The sequence below is a fragment of the Artemia sp. Qi Xiang Cuo genome, chromosome 6 (assembly GCF_049724085.1).
Source record: "Artemia sp. Qi Xiang Cuo chromosome 6, ASM4972408v1, whole genome shotgun sequence".
In the NCBI taxonomy this organism is placed as follows: Eukaryota; Metazoa; Arthropoda; class Branchiopoda; order Anostraca; family Artemiidae; genus Artemia; species Artemia sp. Qi Xiang Cuo.
In genome coordinates this window covers 25,402,635-25,417,149 of record NC_142799.1, presented here as the reverse complement: position 1 = coordinate 25,417,149, position 14,515 = coordinate 25,402,635, and the positions used below count along the sequence as shown (strand labels likewise).

At 35.6% G+C, this 14,515-nt stretch overlaps 1 protein-coding gene across 5 annotated transcripts in view; it reads right to left on the bottom strand.

The window, feature by feature from the left end:
• Positions 1 to 14,515, bottom strand: part of LOC148951034 (poly(A) RNA polymerase gld-2 homolog A-like) — a 96,174-nt gene that overhangs the window by 70,367 nt on the left and 11,292 nt on the right. For all 5 annotated transcript variants that reach the window (XM_089090572.1, XM_089090575.1, XM_089090576.1 and 2 more), the window contains exon 2: positions 2,707 to 2,955. In XM_089090572.1, the coding sequence (XP_088946698.1) occupies positions 2,707 to 2,935 (229 nt within the window). In that variant the 5' untranslated portion in view covers positions 2,936 to 2,955. The remainder of the gene's footprint in view (positions 1 to 2,706; positions 2,956 to 14,515) is intronic.

Here is a 14,515-nt window from a genome sequence, read left to right as displayed (position 1 = left end):
AAAAAATTAAAAAAAATATCCCATTTAGGCAGAATGTTGTAGTAGCTGCCATTTTTCTTGATTTTCAAGCCAATATATTTCCCTTGCTGTTCAATCAAAGGGACAAAAAGTTTCCTATATAGGGGTTTCGGACAAGGCGGTTCTAATGGTGTACTTTTTGTCTTGATCTGACTTTTTTTTAGGAGCTATGGGTTTTATATTTCTTAACATTGGACGTGATCGTCTCTTACTAGGTTGCAACCCGGATTTTCTATTCACGTCATAGCTCTAATAAAACTATGACGACATTCATTATTTATCTAGTAGGGTTTCAGACAAGGTGGTTCCAATGATGTACTTTTGTTTTGATCAGACTCAGGAGTTCTGGGTTTTCATATTTCCTAGCATTGGACTGATCGTCTCTTACTAGGTTGCTAGCTACTGCTGCAACCCAGATTCACATATATAGTTATGAGAGGCAGCCTGGCCGAGTGGTCCAAGGTGCTGGTGTTAGCCACCAGTCTCTTTGGAGGCGTGGGTTCAAATTTTACCGCTGGTATACGATTATGATTTATGACCAAAAATCAAATATCTTTGAAAAGACTGCAGTATGAAAAGACATCAAAAATGCAGTTTTTAGTGGAAAAATTTATTCTCTTTTATAAATGATTAGAAGTTACTCTTTTAAAGTTACAAAAGATTTTTAACCAAATTAATTTCCTTTAAAATGAGCCATTGAACAACTCTCTACGATGTTCCAGTGCCAAGCTATCTGTGGAAAAGAAAGAAAAAAAGTATGCCGTTTAGGCAGAATGTTGTAGTAGCTGCCACTTTTCTTGATTTTCAAGCCAATATATTTCCCTTGTTGTTCAAGCCAAGGGACAGAAAGTTTCCTATACAGGGGTTTCGGACAAGGCGGTTCTAATGGCGTACTTTTTGTTTTGATCTAACTTTTTTTAAGAGTTATGGGTTTTTATATTTCTTAACATTGGACGTGATCGTCTCTTACTAGGTTGCTAGCTACCGCTGCAAGCCGGATATAGAGCATTTCATTCTCTCATGTAAAAGATTTCTGGTCTCTTGGTAAAGGTATATACGAAAATATAAAACTAATGAAAAATTAGATTATTTTAACTATCATAATATGGAATTCTTAATTTCCAATCCAGTGGTTTGACAGGTTTACCATATATTTACCATGCATGATTGATAAGGATTTGAAGAATATTCTTTCTTTACAAACAGTTCGTAGTAACGAACTGTAAGTAAGGAGCAATACGCCTCAATAGTAACTGGAACTCTAAAAGCGGAATTTTGATGCCAATAAATATATTAAAAGAATTGGCCTATTATGCTCATTCTAAATACATAAGACTCACTAAGCCTAATGTTACCCATAAAAGGCTACGAGGCTGATAAAATTAGCTGGATTTTTTAAAAAGGGGAAAAACACCCACTAAAAATCAAGAAATCTTGATGAAAATCAAACCATCATATTCAGCAAACTAGAGATTCAAACTGTAGAGATTTTGAGCTCCTATCTGCAAAAATGTGGAATTTTGTATTTTTTGTCAAAAGAAAGATCACAGACGCGTATTTACTTTTTTTTTCTCCAGGGATGATCGCATCAAATCAATGGTCCTAGACCATTGGGAGAGGGCTCATTTGAACAGAAATTAAAAGTTCTAGTGCCTTTTTAAGTGACCAAAAAGATTGGAGGGCAACTAGCCCCGCTCCCACGCTCTTTTCTCCCCCAAAATCGCCAAATCAAAATTTTGAGATAGCTGTTTTGTTCAGCACGGTTGAAAAATCCCCCAAACCATGCCTTTGGAGATAGCATATGCCCCTCCCCCACCATCCCCTGGGGATAGATCTTTAAGTATGAAATTTCCTCATTGTTTACATGTAATAATTGTTATTGGGAAGTATGCAGACATTTCTTGGAGGGGAGATTTGTGCTTAAGGTGGGTTTCCGTGTGGAGGTAAATTTCCAGGCGTGAGCTCCCCAGAGGACCTTTTACCCTTTGGGGGGGGTGGAGGTTGACAGAATTCCTATACAAAATTCTTTTTATGTCTTACTTTCTTTTTGTCTACTCAATTTTGCATGTAGAGATGTTCTAGAGAATTGTCCGGGGAAATTTTCACCGTGTTTGGATTTCCAGGAAATAATTTCCATGGAAGGGGGGTCCGCAGTGATCGAAAAAAAAAACGATTAGAAGTTAAGGCCTTTTTCAAATGGAATATGAAACTAAGAGAGGAAAGAAAATAATAAAACCAAAAAATAAAATAAAAAAAGGTGAGAAAACGAGGATTTTGTCAGCCAGTGGCAGAACATGAAGACGAAGAACAAGCAAATATTTCGACAAGGACGTCCGCCAAGTCGTCCTCAGTGCTAAAAAAAAAATAAAAAAAAAATCTAACCCTTCGAAGTTTACCCGACAACGACAGAACAGCACTCGAAGGTCTGTTCTGTCGTTGTCGGGTAAACTTCGAAAGGTTAGATTTTCGTTTTTTTTTTCTTTTTTTTAGCACTGAGGACGACTTGGCAGATTCTCCCCTCTTCTGGAAAAAAAATTCCATACTTCTGAGATTTTTCTATGGAGTCTTATGGACTAGACTTGGGGTATTCCCTACCTATCACCTTCTTTTGCGTGCACCTATACTTATAACTGATGTGGAATATTACGTAAAAATTAAATAAATAAAAAAGTAATAATTCAAATTTACCAAACTGAACATTATTGAAGGCCACTTGTCCAACTCTTAAATCCATTTGTTTACTTTTGTTTGTTCTTCCTTTAAGCTTCTTGAAAATTTTCTGCCTGTCCTGGCGAATCAAATTCTTTGATGACTTTATACTTCTGCTGGAGGCTATGCCACAAAATTTGAGACAAAGTGCAAGTAAATTATGTTCAGGAGCAAGGCTCAAATTTGTTATCCATAACTTTGATGTCATGCAATCCAAAATATTGGCTGCTGAAATTTGAAATTGTTTTTTAATCATCCAATGCATCTTTAGAATGTGTTTAAAGAAATAATAACAGATGGTTACAGACATCCACATTCTTATGGAGTGGGCAATCAGGATATTTTACCTTGAAGTAGATCTGATTCTTAAAAAAGCACTTTTTTAAGCAGCAAGTAGAACGATAGGGAAATTTTTTATATAAGTGGAACGCAACTTTAAATGAATATTTTGACCCTATATCCAAGGGCGATCCTCAGCAAAACAAGTGAAGAAAAAACGAATATAAAAGAACTCAAATTAAAATACAATTTTTAAAACTAAAATATTTTCAAAACAGCCCTAGCATCATTACTTCAAAGAAGTCCAACCAGGACTGGTACGTCAAACGAAGTGAAAAAAGACAATTCATTCAAATGGAATAAAAAACATTTACAAACAAGCTCTTAAAGCTAATCTTGCCTTTTTGGGAAAGCACTTTCCCAGCTCAAAATAATAAGATTCGCACGGACTTTAATGGATGTTCTTCCATTACTTTTTTATAGTTTTTTTTTATATCAACCAAAAGGTGGCAATTCAATCTCCGCAAGGTAAATCTCAGGACACAAATACTTGGATATTTTGTTTGCAAGACCTTAAAAGCAAAGAAATCTAGATACAAGGACCTAAAATATCATACTTTGACATATTTGAAACCAACAAACACCAAATTTTGTGATTTGAGCAGTCAAAATTTAGTGACATTAATCTTACTCCTATTTTGCTAAGATTCAACAATAGAGTTGATGACGCTCTGCTGCTCTAGTAAAAAATAAAACAAGATATAATCTATTTACAAGCATGATTTTGAGGCCAAGCAGACTGACTACACAAGTTACAATACTACTACATCTTCCACAATCTCTGCCCACAAATTAAAATGCAGACACACAGGGAATTTTAATTTGCTGAGTCATTATTTGTGCTTATCATAGGCAGCACAATGGTACTGCCTAAGTAAAGAGCAATGTGGGCACAATGTATTATTATTATTATTTTATTTTTTTTAGTTTTAGACCAGGGCACATTGTATAGTAGTTGTTGTAGAAAAATCGAAAAGGGCTCATTCGATTGGAAATTGAAAGAGCTATTGTCCTTTTTAATAGTCAGAAGGGATTGGAGGGCAACCAGCCCCCTCCCCCCACAGCCATCATGTCCCAAAACACATCCAATCAAAATTTTGAGATTGCCATTTTGTTCAGCATAGTTCAAAGGTCTGGAAATTATGTCTTTGAGAACAATAGTTCTAGTTCCCATTAAATTATGTCTTTGAGGACAATAGTTCTAGTTCCCTTTAAAAGTCAAAAGTAATGGAGGGCAACTACCCCCCTCCTTTCCATAACATCCTCTTTTCCCGAAACACATTGAATCAAAATTATAAGATAGCTATTTTGTTTACAATTGTCCAAAGAGCGTATAACAATGTCTTCAAGGTGGACACAGCCCCCCAGAGCCCAGGGGCAAGGGTAATTAGTTATGCCCTGGGGTATATAAGGTTTTATTTTGATTGATTGGAGGCTTATTTGATTGGAAGTCAGAAGTTCTAGTTCCCTTTTTAAGATTCAAAAGTAAATGGAGGGCAACCATTCCCCCCCCCCCCAGCCTATAATTACCCAAAACACATCCGATCAAAATTTTAAGAGCGATTTCGTTCAGAATTGTTGAAAGATCCAGTAATTATGTATCTGGGGATGTTAGCCTCCCCACAGTCCTCAGGGCAATTTGTTCATTGTTTACGTAAAGTATATGTCATGGAGAAAGGTATGTATTTTGAATTTCACTTTCCAAAACAACGAAAAGACATTCAGGTGACCCTTTCAGGGAATAATGAGTAGAGGGTCGAATTGAATCAAAACACATTATGTGTATATGATTATCAAAAGGCGTAACTCAGGAATGACTGTGCAAGCTAACTTTTAGTTTCCAAGAAATGATAGGGGAGACGACCAAACAAATATTTACTGCATGTCAACCCTGCTACTACAATTACCACCACTACTACTGCTACCACAACTACTACCCCATTACCCCATTTACAATATTGAGGGGAAATTTGAACTAAATCAAAGGATGCTATGTGCAAGTACATTGTCAAAGGGTGTATCTTGAGAATTGACCTGGGTATTAAGTTGAAACTTCCAGAGAATGCTTAAAGGGGAAGATCATCTAACCAAAAGGCAATACGTGCACACCAATACTAATAATACTATCAATGCTAAATTTACTACTACTACCACTGCAACTACTACTTCTATTGCAACTACTTGGAAGGCTAACATCATTGAGACGAAAATTTCAAGAAGTATATGAATATACAGGTTATCACAACGGCATATCAGCAATGCCATTCAATGGCTAACTGTATTAAGTTTAAACTTCCAGGATTAAATGAGAGTGATGTTCAACTGACCAAAAGGCAATATGTTAATACTACTGCTGCTACTAGGACTACAGCTAATGTTATTAATACTACTACTAGTAATACCAATACTTCTACTGTGACTGCTACTACAACTACGCCTAATGGTATGAAAGGGAAATTTTGTGTGAGCCAATAACTGCCATAGGAACAGGTTCGTTACTAGCCAAAATGTGTGGGGGGGGGGACAAGGGATTTTACCAACTGGCTGGTCATTTTTACCAAATGTTTCTTATAAAAAAATTTGCATTATGTCTGTTTTGAGTATGATAAGTAAAGTCACTGCACGATTTGGTAAAACTGCTGCATTTAACAACCAAGATTGAGATTTTGGTATACGTCATGTCACTTTTCCATGCTCTTTATTTAACCAAATGAAACATTGTGGCACCATCTGTAAAATCATGGCAGCAGTTGGTAAAACTACTGCATTTACCAACCAAGTTCAAGATTTCTGTAGATGATATGTCCGCATTTTCATGGTATTTATTTAACCAAACCAAAAAATCTGACAGAGTTGGAAAAATTATGGTACTTCTTGCCACAATTTTAGCATTTTTTTTCTGAGCTCCCAAAAACATTGGGGGCGCCCCCCCCCCCAACTAGTAATACCAATACTTCTACTGTGACTGCTTCTACAGCTACGCCTAATGGTAAGAAGGTGAAATTTTGTGTGATCTAATAACTGCCATAGGAACAGGGTCGTTACTAGCCAGAATGTTTGGGGGGGGACAAGGAATTTTACCAACTGGGTGGTCATTTTTACCAAATATTTCTTATAAAAAATTTGCATAATGTCTGTTTTGAATATGATAAGTAAATTCACTGCACGATTTGGTAAAACCACTGCATTTAACAACCAAGATTGAGATTTTGGTATACATCATGTCACTATTTCCATGCTCTTTATTTAACCAAATGAAAAATTGTGGCACCATCTGTAAAATCATGGCAACAGTTGGTGAAACTACTGCATTTACCAACCAAGTTCAAGATTTCAGTAGATGATATGTCAGCATTTTCATGGTATTTATTTAACCAAACCAAAAAATTTGACAGAGTTGGAAAATTATGGTACTTCTTGCCACAATTTTACCAACTCTTTTTTTCTGAGCTCCCAAACACATTGGGGGTGCCCCCCCCCCCTCCCATACAAGACAGCCCTTCATAGGGACAAGGTGAATATACCACTTGATTCTTTTTGTATGCTTTTTTGAAATATAATAATAAATTTGCTTGAAAATCCACTCTGCTCCCCTCTCTGTCTCTGATGGTCCCATATTTAGCCTATCTAAACACTAAAAGAAAACAATGAGATTCTCACTTTACAATATGCAGGATGTTTTTACTAATCAGATTATAAAGTTTCCTTCCATCACTATACGATTTTTTAAATCATTTCAAATAATATTTTGGTAAATTACTCTCTCAGCCATACACATAGATAAATCACAAACTGAGAAGATATCCGGTTTAATTTAGGAGCTAAAAGGTTGACTGTATTGATGTAATGAAGAAATACATTACTACGGCTATATAAAGGACCATCAGGTTGGGAGGGAGTACATTTGAAAGGTAATTGATTAGTATATTTGGAAAGAGCATGCAAAAAGAAATTGAGCAGTATGTTCACCTTGCCCCTATGTCAGTTATGGACTCTTATGTATAATGACCCAAAATTAAACAGCATTTTCCAAGATTAAACTCAAGCTTTGAATGTATTTCCAAAATAAGGGTCTATGGTAAATGTCTGGAATAGCAGCTCTCCAGAAGGAGGCATGCTAGAACAAAAGAGACATTTTTAGATTACTAATTTTATGTCCATTTTTATGGCTTTGTTTTGCATTGTAAACAATTCATCCCTAGCCCTCATCTAATGGTCTCATATAGCCCTAGATACTTCTATAAAATTACTGTAAAACAAAACCAGGTCAGTAAAATTTGTAAAATAAGGTATTCCCCTGGAATATTGGGTAAAATTACTGTTTTAGAGTTGTCCTGTAGCTATAAGACCAGTTGAGCTTCTTTTGTTCATCTTTAATGAATATTGTTTAAGATTTTGATTTTCATAGGCTTGAAAAAAGTAATAACCCTCCGCTATTTTGAAAAGTAATATTTAGAAATTTTCTTAATGTAAATAAATTTGAGTTTTTGTGAAAATACTATTTAGTTTAGGGCAAATACATTTGATTAACACTCATTTTATTTATTTATAATAAATAGGCTTTGAATCACTTAGGGCTGAAGGCAGGGGCTGATTTGGGCCCAATCCCCTGACACTTCATACTTATTTGAATTTTTTGACACTCGCTAATCAAATTATCAAGGATTTTTTTTTACGATTGTCCCCTCTCTTCCCGGGTAAAAACAATAATTTATGACTTCCAATTTAGTTCACTTTTATGATTAATTAAAAAAAAAAACTTTCAGAAAAAGAAGATTTATAAAGAGAAGTAAAGGCCGCACTAAACTTAAGATCACAAGGAATAGAAACCTAATTTAACTAAAACTCAGATCAACCTTAAATTAATACTTAACAATAACTGGAATCCAAAACAAACAGAGATCGAATAAATAATCATAGCAAAAAACATACATCAAGTACCAATATAAACGAATAAATAAATCTCAAAACGAATGAAACTTAAATTGAATATTCAAATACAGCTTGAAACAAACTAAATTCTCTACAAAGAAGAGTTTGGGTTTAGCCTCCTTCTTTTGCTGTAAAACTCTAAAACCTACTGCGTCATTGGCTCTTTACTGAAAAATTTATGTGCCTTGAACAGTCTTAAAAGTACAAATAAAATCAAACTGAATGTTTGATATATAATGCTATTAACTGTTGAAAGATCATCAGTTCAAAATTTTATTTTACTGTAATTTTATATTTAGTTTCAATACTGCAATAACTGAAAAAGAAAATATTTATAATATAATTCGTTTTCAGTGAAGCACCAATGACGTACTAGGCTTTAGACTTTTTCAATGTTGTAATTTTCAATGTTGTAACAAGTACAAAAGAAAGTATTTGTAATATAATTTTTGTAATATAATAATAAGAGTTTTACAGCAAAAAAAGGAGGCAAAACCCAAACTCTTCTTAGCAGAGATTTTTGTCAGGTTTGTTTCAAGCTGGATTTGCATATTCAATTTAAGTTTTACTCCTAAGATTTATCTACATATTTATATTAGTAACTATTGTTTGTTTCTTTGCTATGATTGTTTATTTAATTTCTTTTCGTTTTGGGTATAATTTATGCCTCAATAGCAAAATATTTTTGTTCGTTATAAGTTTGATTTGCACATTCAGCTTAAGCTTTACTCGTTTTGAGATTTATTTATTAATATATATTAGTGCATGATATATATTTTTTTGCTATGATTGTTTATTTAATTTCTGTTTGTTTTGGGTTTCATTTATTCTTTAGTTGTGACTTCTGTTGGTTTTGAGTTTGAGTTATTGTAGGTTTCTTTGTATCCCGATTAAAAGTTTAATAGTTACTTTACTTTTCTTTAGAAAACTTCATTTTCGTGAATTTTTTTTTTAAATTAATTTCTGTTTGTTTTTGAGTATCAAAGTTTCAAGTTTTTCAAAATTCCTGATTTCAAAATATTTTTTTTTAATTAACAGTTTTGGTAAGAACTAATAAATCAGACTGAATACTGAATACATAATGATAATAATTGCTGATAGCTCACCAGCTCAAGAATTGTTTCAACCAGGCCGGATTTAAAGCTTTGACACCTCTAGGCTCAATCGTTTTTGCTGCTTCGTTTTTGCAAGATTTTCGGGGAAATCCCCAAAACTTCGGGAATAGTGAAAGCCACAGGGCCTAGTGGGCCTATTGCAATTTTCATTTTATTTTCATTGTTGTAATAAGAACAAAAGAAAATATTTGTAATATAATTACTTATAGTAAAGCGCCAAATATGGAGTAGGCCTTATACTTTAGCCATTAGATAAACGGGCTGTAACCATACTCTTGTTTGTAGTGAAGACACGATTCAGTAGAAGTACACAGCCCCTACTCCCTGAAAACGACCGCGGTCTAACAACCAATCGTTAATCCAATTCTACCTTCTGTTTGAATTCTGCTCTCCCAATTATTATAACAAAAAAAAGGTAAACTAATTTTACTAAAATTTGTAGCTACTTAAGTAAGAAAAGGATAATTCTAAGCAAGAGAATGACACTTTTCCAGTCAGGAAAACTGGCAGTAGCCATACTCTTGTTAATAGTGAGGGCATCATTCATTAGAAGTACATACCCCAACTCCCTGAAGACGACACATCAGCCAATCCTTAATCCAATTTTCACTTGTCTTTGAATTCTGTTCTCCCAGTTATTATAATTAAAAAAAGGTTGAATAATTTTGCAGAATTTTGTACCTAATTGCGAAAGAGAATGATAATTCTAAGTAAGAGAACTAGCCACTCATGCAATCAAATTATGATTTTAACTATTTTGGATATACATAGTGCCCAAATTTATTTTGTGTTAAAAATCCTATGTGTTATAAATACATAACCCGCTGTCTTTTGGAAAGAATTGGGGAAAAAAACGTTCAAAGTTTTTTTAATTAATTTTTATTCGTTTTTTGATTGCAAAAATTTCCAAGTTAAAAAAAACTCCTTTTTTAAAAATAAGATTTTTTTTTCAATATCAAACTTTCATAAAAGTATCAGAACTAGCATCAAAGTAATAATATCAATGTAAACAAAGTATCAAAGTAACAATAAGCAACTTGCACAACTTACAACCCTTGTATCGAAGTTACCACATAGAAAAAAAAAGCAAGTATCAAAGTATAAACAAAATATCAAAGTAACAATAATTAAGTTCTGTAACTCGGAGCCATTTCGGCGCTGCGGGGGGTGGGGTCGACCCTGGAAGCATAATTATTCGGCCTTCGAACTATTTTGAACAAAATGGCTATGTCCAAATTTTGACCAGATGCCCTTTGGGAAAGTGGGGCATGGGCTAGAGACCCATTCATCACTTTTGACTCTTAAAAAACAGATAGAAGTTTCAATTTCTGATCGATTAAGCTCCCTCCAAAGTTAACACGACCACTCCATCCACAAAACCTACTATTCTAATAATGGGCAACTTACATAAGTTAAAATCCTTGCCCCGGGCGCTAGGGAAGATTTCTTAACCCCTAAGTTATAGTAATTTGAATTTTGAACTATTTTGAACAAAATGGCTATTTAAAAGTTTTGATAAGATGCATTTGGAAAAAAAAGCACAAAGGGGGGGGGGAGACTTGTTACTTTTAGATCACTTTCAATTCTCAAGAACTTACAACTTACATAAGTTTCAGCTCTTGTCCTGGGAGCTAGAGAGTTTTGCTTAAACCCCAATTTAAAGCCATCTGGATTTTGACTATTCTGGAAAAATTGCTATCTCAAAATCTATATCGGATGTAGTTGGAGAAAAAGGTGTGGGGGGGGGGGAAGATACCCTCCAATTACTTCTGATGACTCTTAAAAAGGTAACTAGTACTTTGAACTTCCAATCAAATGACCCATCTCTGAAGTTTATACGACCACCCGTTACATATAACCTTATATGTCCCTGGGGTATAACTTAAAACACTTACCCCCGGGCTCTGGGGGGGGGGGGGATGTGCCGACCCCGGAGTTTTTGTTACTTTATCTTTAAACTATTTTGAACAAACTAGCTATCTAAAAAAATTTATTGGATGCAATTGGGGAAAAGGGCCTTGGGGGGCTAGTTGCCCTATGATCACTTTTGACTCTTTAGAAGGACACTAGAAATTATTATTTACAATCGAATAAGCTTTCTCGGAAGTCTATATGACCATCCCTTCCATAAAAGCCTTATATGCCCCCAGGGAACATTTTACAACATTTACCCTGAGATTCTGGGGGGGGGCCGTTTTATCCCTAGAGTTTTTGTTATATTATCTTTGGGCTATTTTGAACTAAATGGCTATATAAAAATTTGATTGAACGCATTTGGGGAAAAGAAGATTGGGAGGGATTGGGGGGGGGGGGCTAGTCGCCATCGGATCACTTTTGACTCTTAAAAGGAGGATTAGAACTTTCAATTTCTAATCATATTAGTCCCCTGCAAAGTTCATACAACCACCTCTTCCATAAAAACCGTATATGCCCCCGCAGCATAAGTTACAACTCTTCCTTTGGCTCGGGGGGGGGGTATGTTGACAACGCAGTTTTTGTTATCATATTGTTGGACTATTTGAAACAAACTGGGTATCTCAAAAATTTCATTTGATGCATTTGGGGAAAAGAGTATTTGTGTCAGGGGGGGGGGGTAGATGGCCTCTGTCAACTTTTGACTTATAAAAAGCTAACTAGAACCTTCAATTTCCAATCAAATGAGCTACCTTCGAAGTTTTTACAGCCACTTCTTACATGAGAACCTTATATGCCTCCAGGGCATAACTCAAAACCCTGGCCCCTGGGATCTGGGGGGTTGTGTCGACCCTGGAGTTTTTGTTATCTGATGTTTTCACTATTTTAAAAAAATGGCTATCTCAAAATTTGTATTGGATGAATTTGGGGAAAAAGGTCTAGGGAGAGGGGGGTCTAGTTGAGCTCGGATCTCTTTTGACTCTTAAAAAGTGAACTAGAACTCTCAATTTCTAATCAAATGAGCCACCTCCAAAGTTTATACGATACGATACGAATTTATTATGTCAAATAACAAGAATTAAATGAGACACAATATAATTTAAATAATCACTCTTCCTTGTCACTTATTTATTAAAATGAGACACAATACTGTCGAAAAGACAATCTGTATCGCTTGGTAGCCATGGGCTTACAAGGCTTGAGTTAATTCTGGTGCCTTGTATTACACCCTGTTCTTGCCGGTTCAGGGATCAAATCTCGATGCCTGCTTGACTCCAAAAGCTTCTGTCCAAAGGCCATTGTAAGGTGGTGTCGCCTGGCATCAAGCCCATCTAGACCTAGGATTTTAAGGCAATCATCATAATTCGTGAATTCCGGACCTAATATCACATGGGTAGCTCGTTCCTGCCCATTCTCAAGGTCATTTCTTTGCTCTTTACTTAGCCCCGGATGCTACACAGGACAAGCATACTCTAAAATACTTCGAATGTACAGTTTATAAAAATTCAACAGTGGAAAACGACTAAAACCGAATCGCCGCTGACGGCGATTCGACTAAAGACGGCGCAAACGACTAAAGGTGAATACGCAACGCTATATTCACCTTCTTAGTACAACTATTTACATGATCCATCCATGACATTTTTTAGTTAAAAGTCAAACCTAAAATTGTCATATTATTTATAATTGACAGATTTATATCACTTTGACTAGGAACATGTGTTTTTATCAATGAGACTCTCAAAAGTTCTGAATTTTTCTTATTACTTGAAAGCCGTTTTCTTCGCAGTCGGCCACCAAACGGCGGATTATGCCATCCGTACTAATAATGGATCCTAGCTTCTAAAGTGTCAGCAATGATAAATTATCTGCAAACTCTACTCTGTTTTCAAGCCAAGTCGCAATTTTGTTACACAGTATTAAAGATAAAACAGGTCCCGTTTTGGTACCTTGGGGTATTCCACAGAAAACTTCAAGAAAATCTGATTGTACCCCATCAGCAATAACACACTGTTGCAGTCCGTGTAAAAAAAACTATAAACTATCCGAATTAAAAAAGGTCTAAAATCTGTCATTGACTCAAGAATATCCGGATGGCTTGATTTGTCGAAAGCCTTTTCTAAGTCTGCTTGCAATATTTCTACAAATGCATCTTTTTATTTTCTAGATGCTCCAGGGCTTCTTCCATAATTTTGATGAGATAATGTACTGTGCTAGATTCTTTGATAAATCCATACTGACAGGGATCTATTTTATCACAGAAATCTTCTAGTAACCATTTCTTTAGAAAGTGCTCGAAAACTTTGGATACAATAGGGGTTAAAAATATAGGTCGTAGGTCACTCACCCCTTTTGGATTCGAAACTTTAGGTATTAGCGTTACAACTGCTTTTTTTAAATCATCAAGAAAGGTACCACTCAAAAAACATTGGTTTAAAAAGGCAGTCAGAGGTTCAGCTAGAAAGGCTGCGTTTTCTTTGTACAGGGTTGCTGGAATGTCTCCAGGGTAAGTTGCCTTAGTTGCCTTATATATACAACCACACCATACATAAAAGCCTTATACGCCTCCAGGGCATAACTTAAAACACTTGTCCTGGGGCTCTGGGGGGTTGTGTTAATTGTCCTCGTTCTCTTCCTTTCTTCGCAATTTTTTGTTTATTGTGTTAACCCCGGTGCTTTTGTTATCTGATGTTTGAACTATTTAAAAAAAAATAGCTACTTTAAAATTTGTATGAAACATATGCCCCCAGGGCATAACTTACAATGCCTGCCCCACGGGCCGTGGGTTGCGTCGACACCGGAGTTTTTCTTATCTGATCTTTGAACTTTTTTTTAAGAAAATGGCTATCTCAAAATTTTGATCAGATAGGTTTTGGGAAAAAAAGGGTATGGAGGGGCTAGTTGCACTCGGATCTCTTTTGAGTCTTAAAAAGTGAAATGGAACTTTCAATTTCCAATCAAATGAGCCCTCTCTGAAGTTTATACAAGTACCCCTTTCAATAGAACCATATATGCCCCATGGACATAACTTACAACGCCTGCCCCCGGGCCCTGGGGGGTTGTGTCGACACCAGAGTTTTTGTTATCTGACCTTTGAACTATTTTAAAAAATGGCTATCTCAAAATTTGTATTGGATGGTTTTGGGGAAAACAGGGCGTGAGGGGAACTATTTGCCCTCCAATCTCTTTTTACTCTTAAAAAGTGAACTAGAACTTTCAATTTTCATTCAAAGGAGTTTCTCTAAAGTGTACACGAGCATCCCTTCCATAAGAACCATACATACCCCCAGGAAATAACTTACGACGCCCCAGGCCCTGGGGAGTTGTGTTGACCCCGGAGTTCTCGTTATATGATCTTGGAACTATTTTTAACAATATAGCTATCTCAAAATTTTTATCAGATAGGTTTTGGGAAAAAAGGGCATGGAGGGGCTAGTTGCCCTTGGATCTCTTTTGATTCTTAAAAAGTGAACTTGAACTTTCAGTTT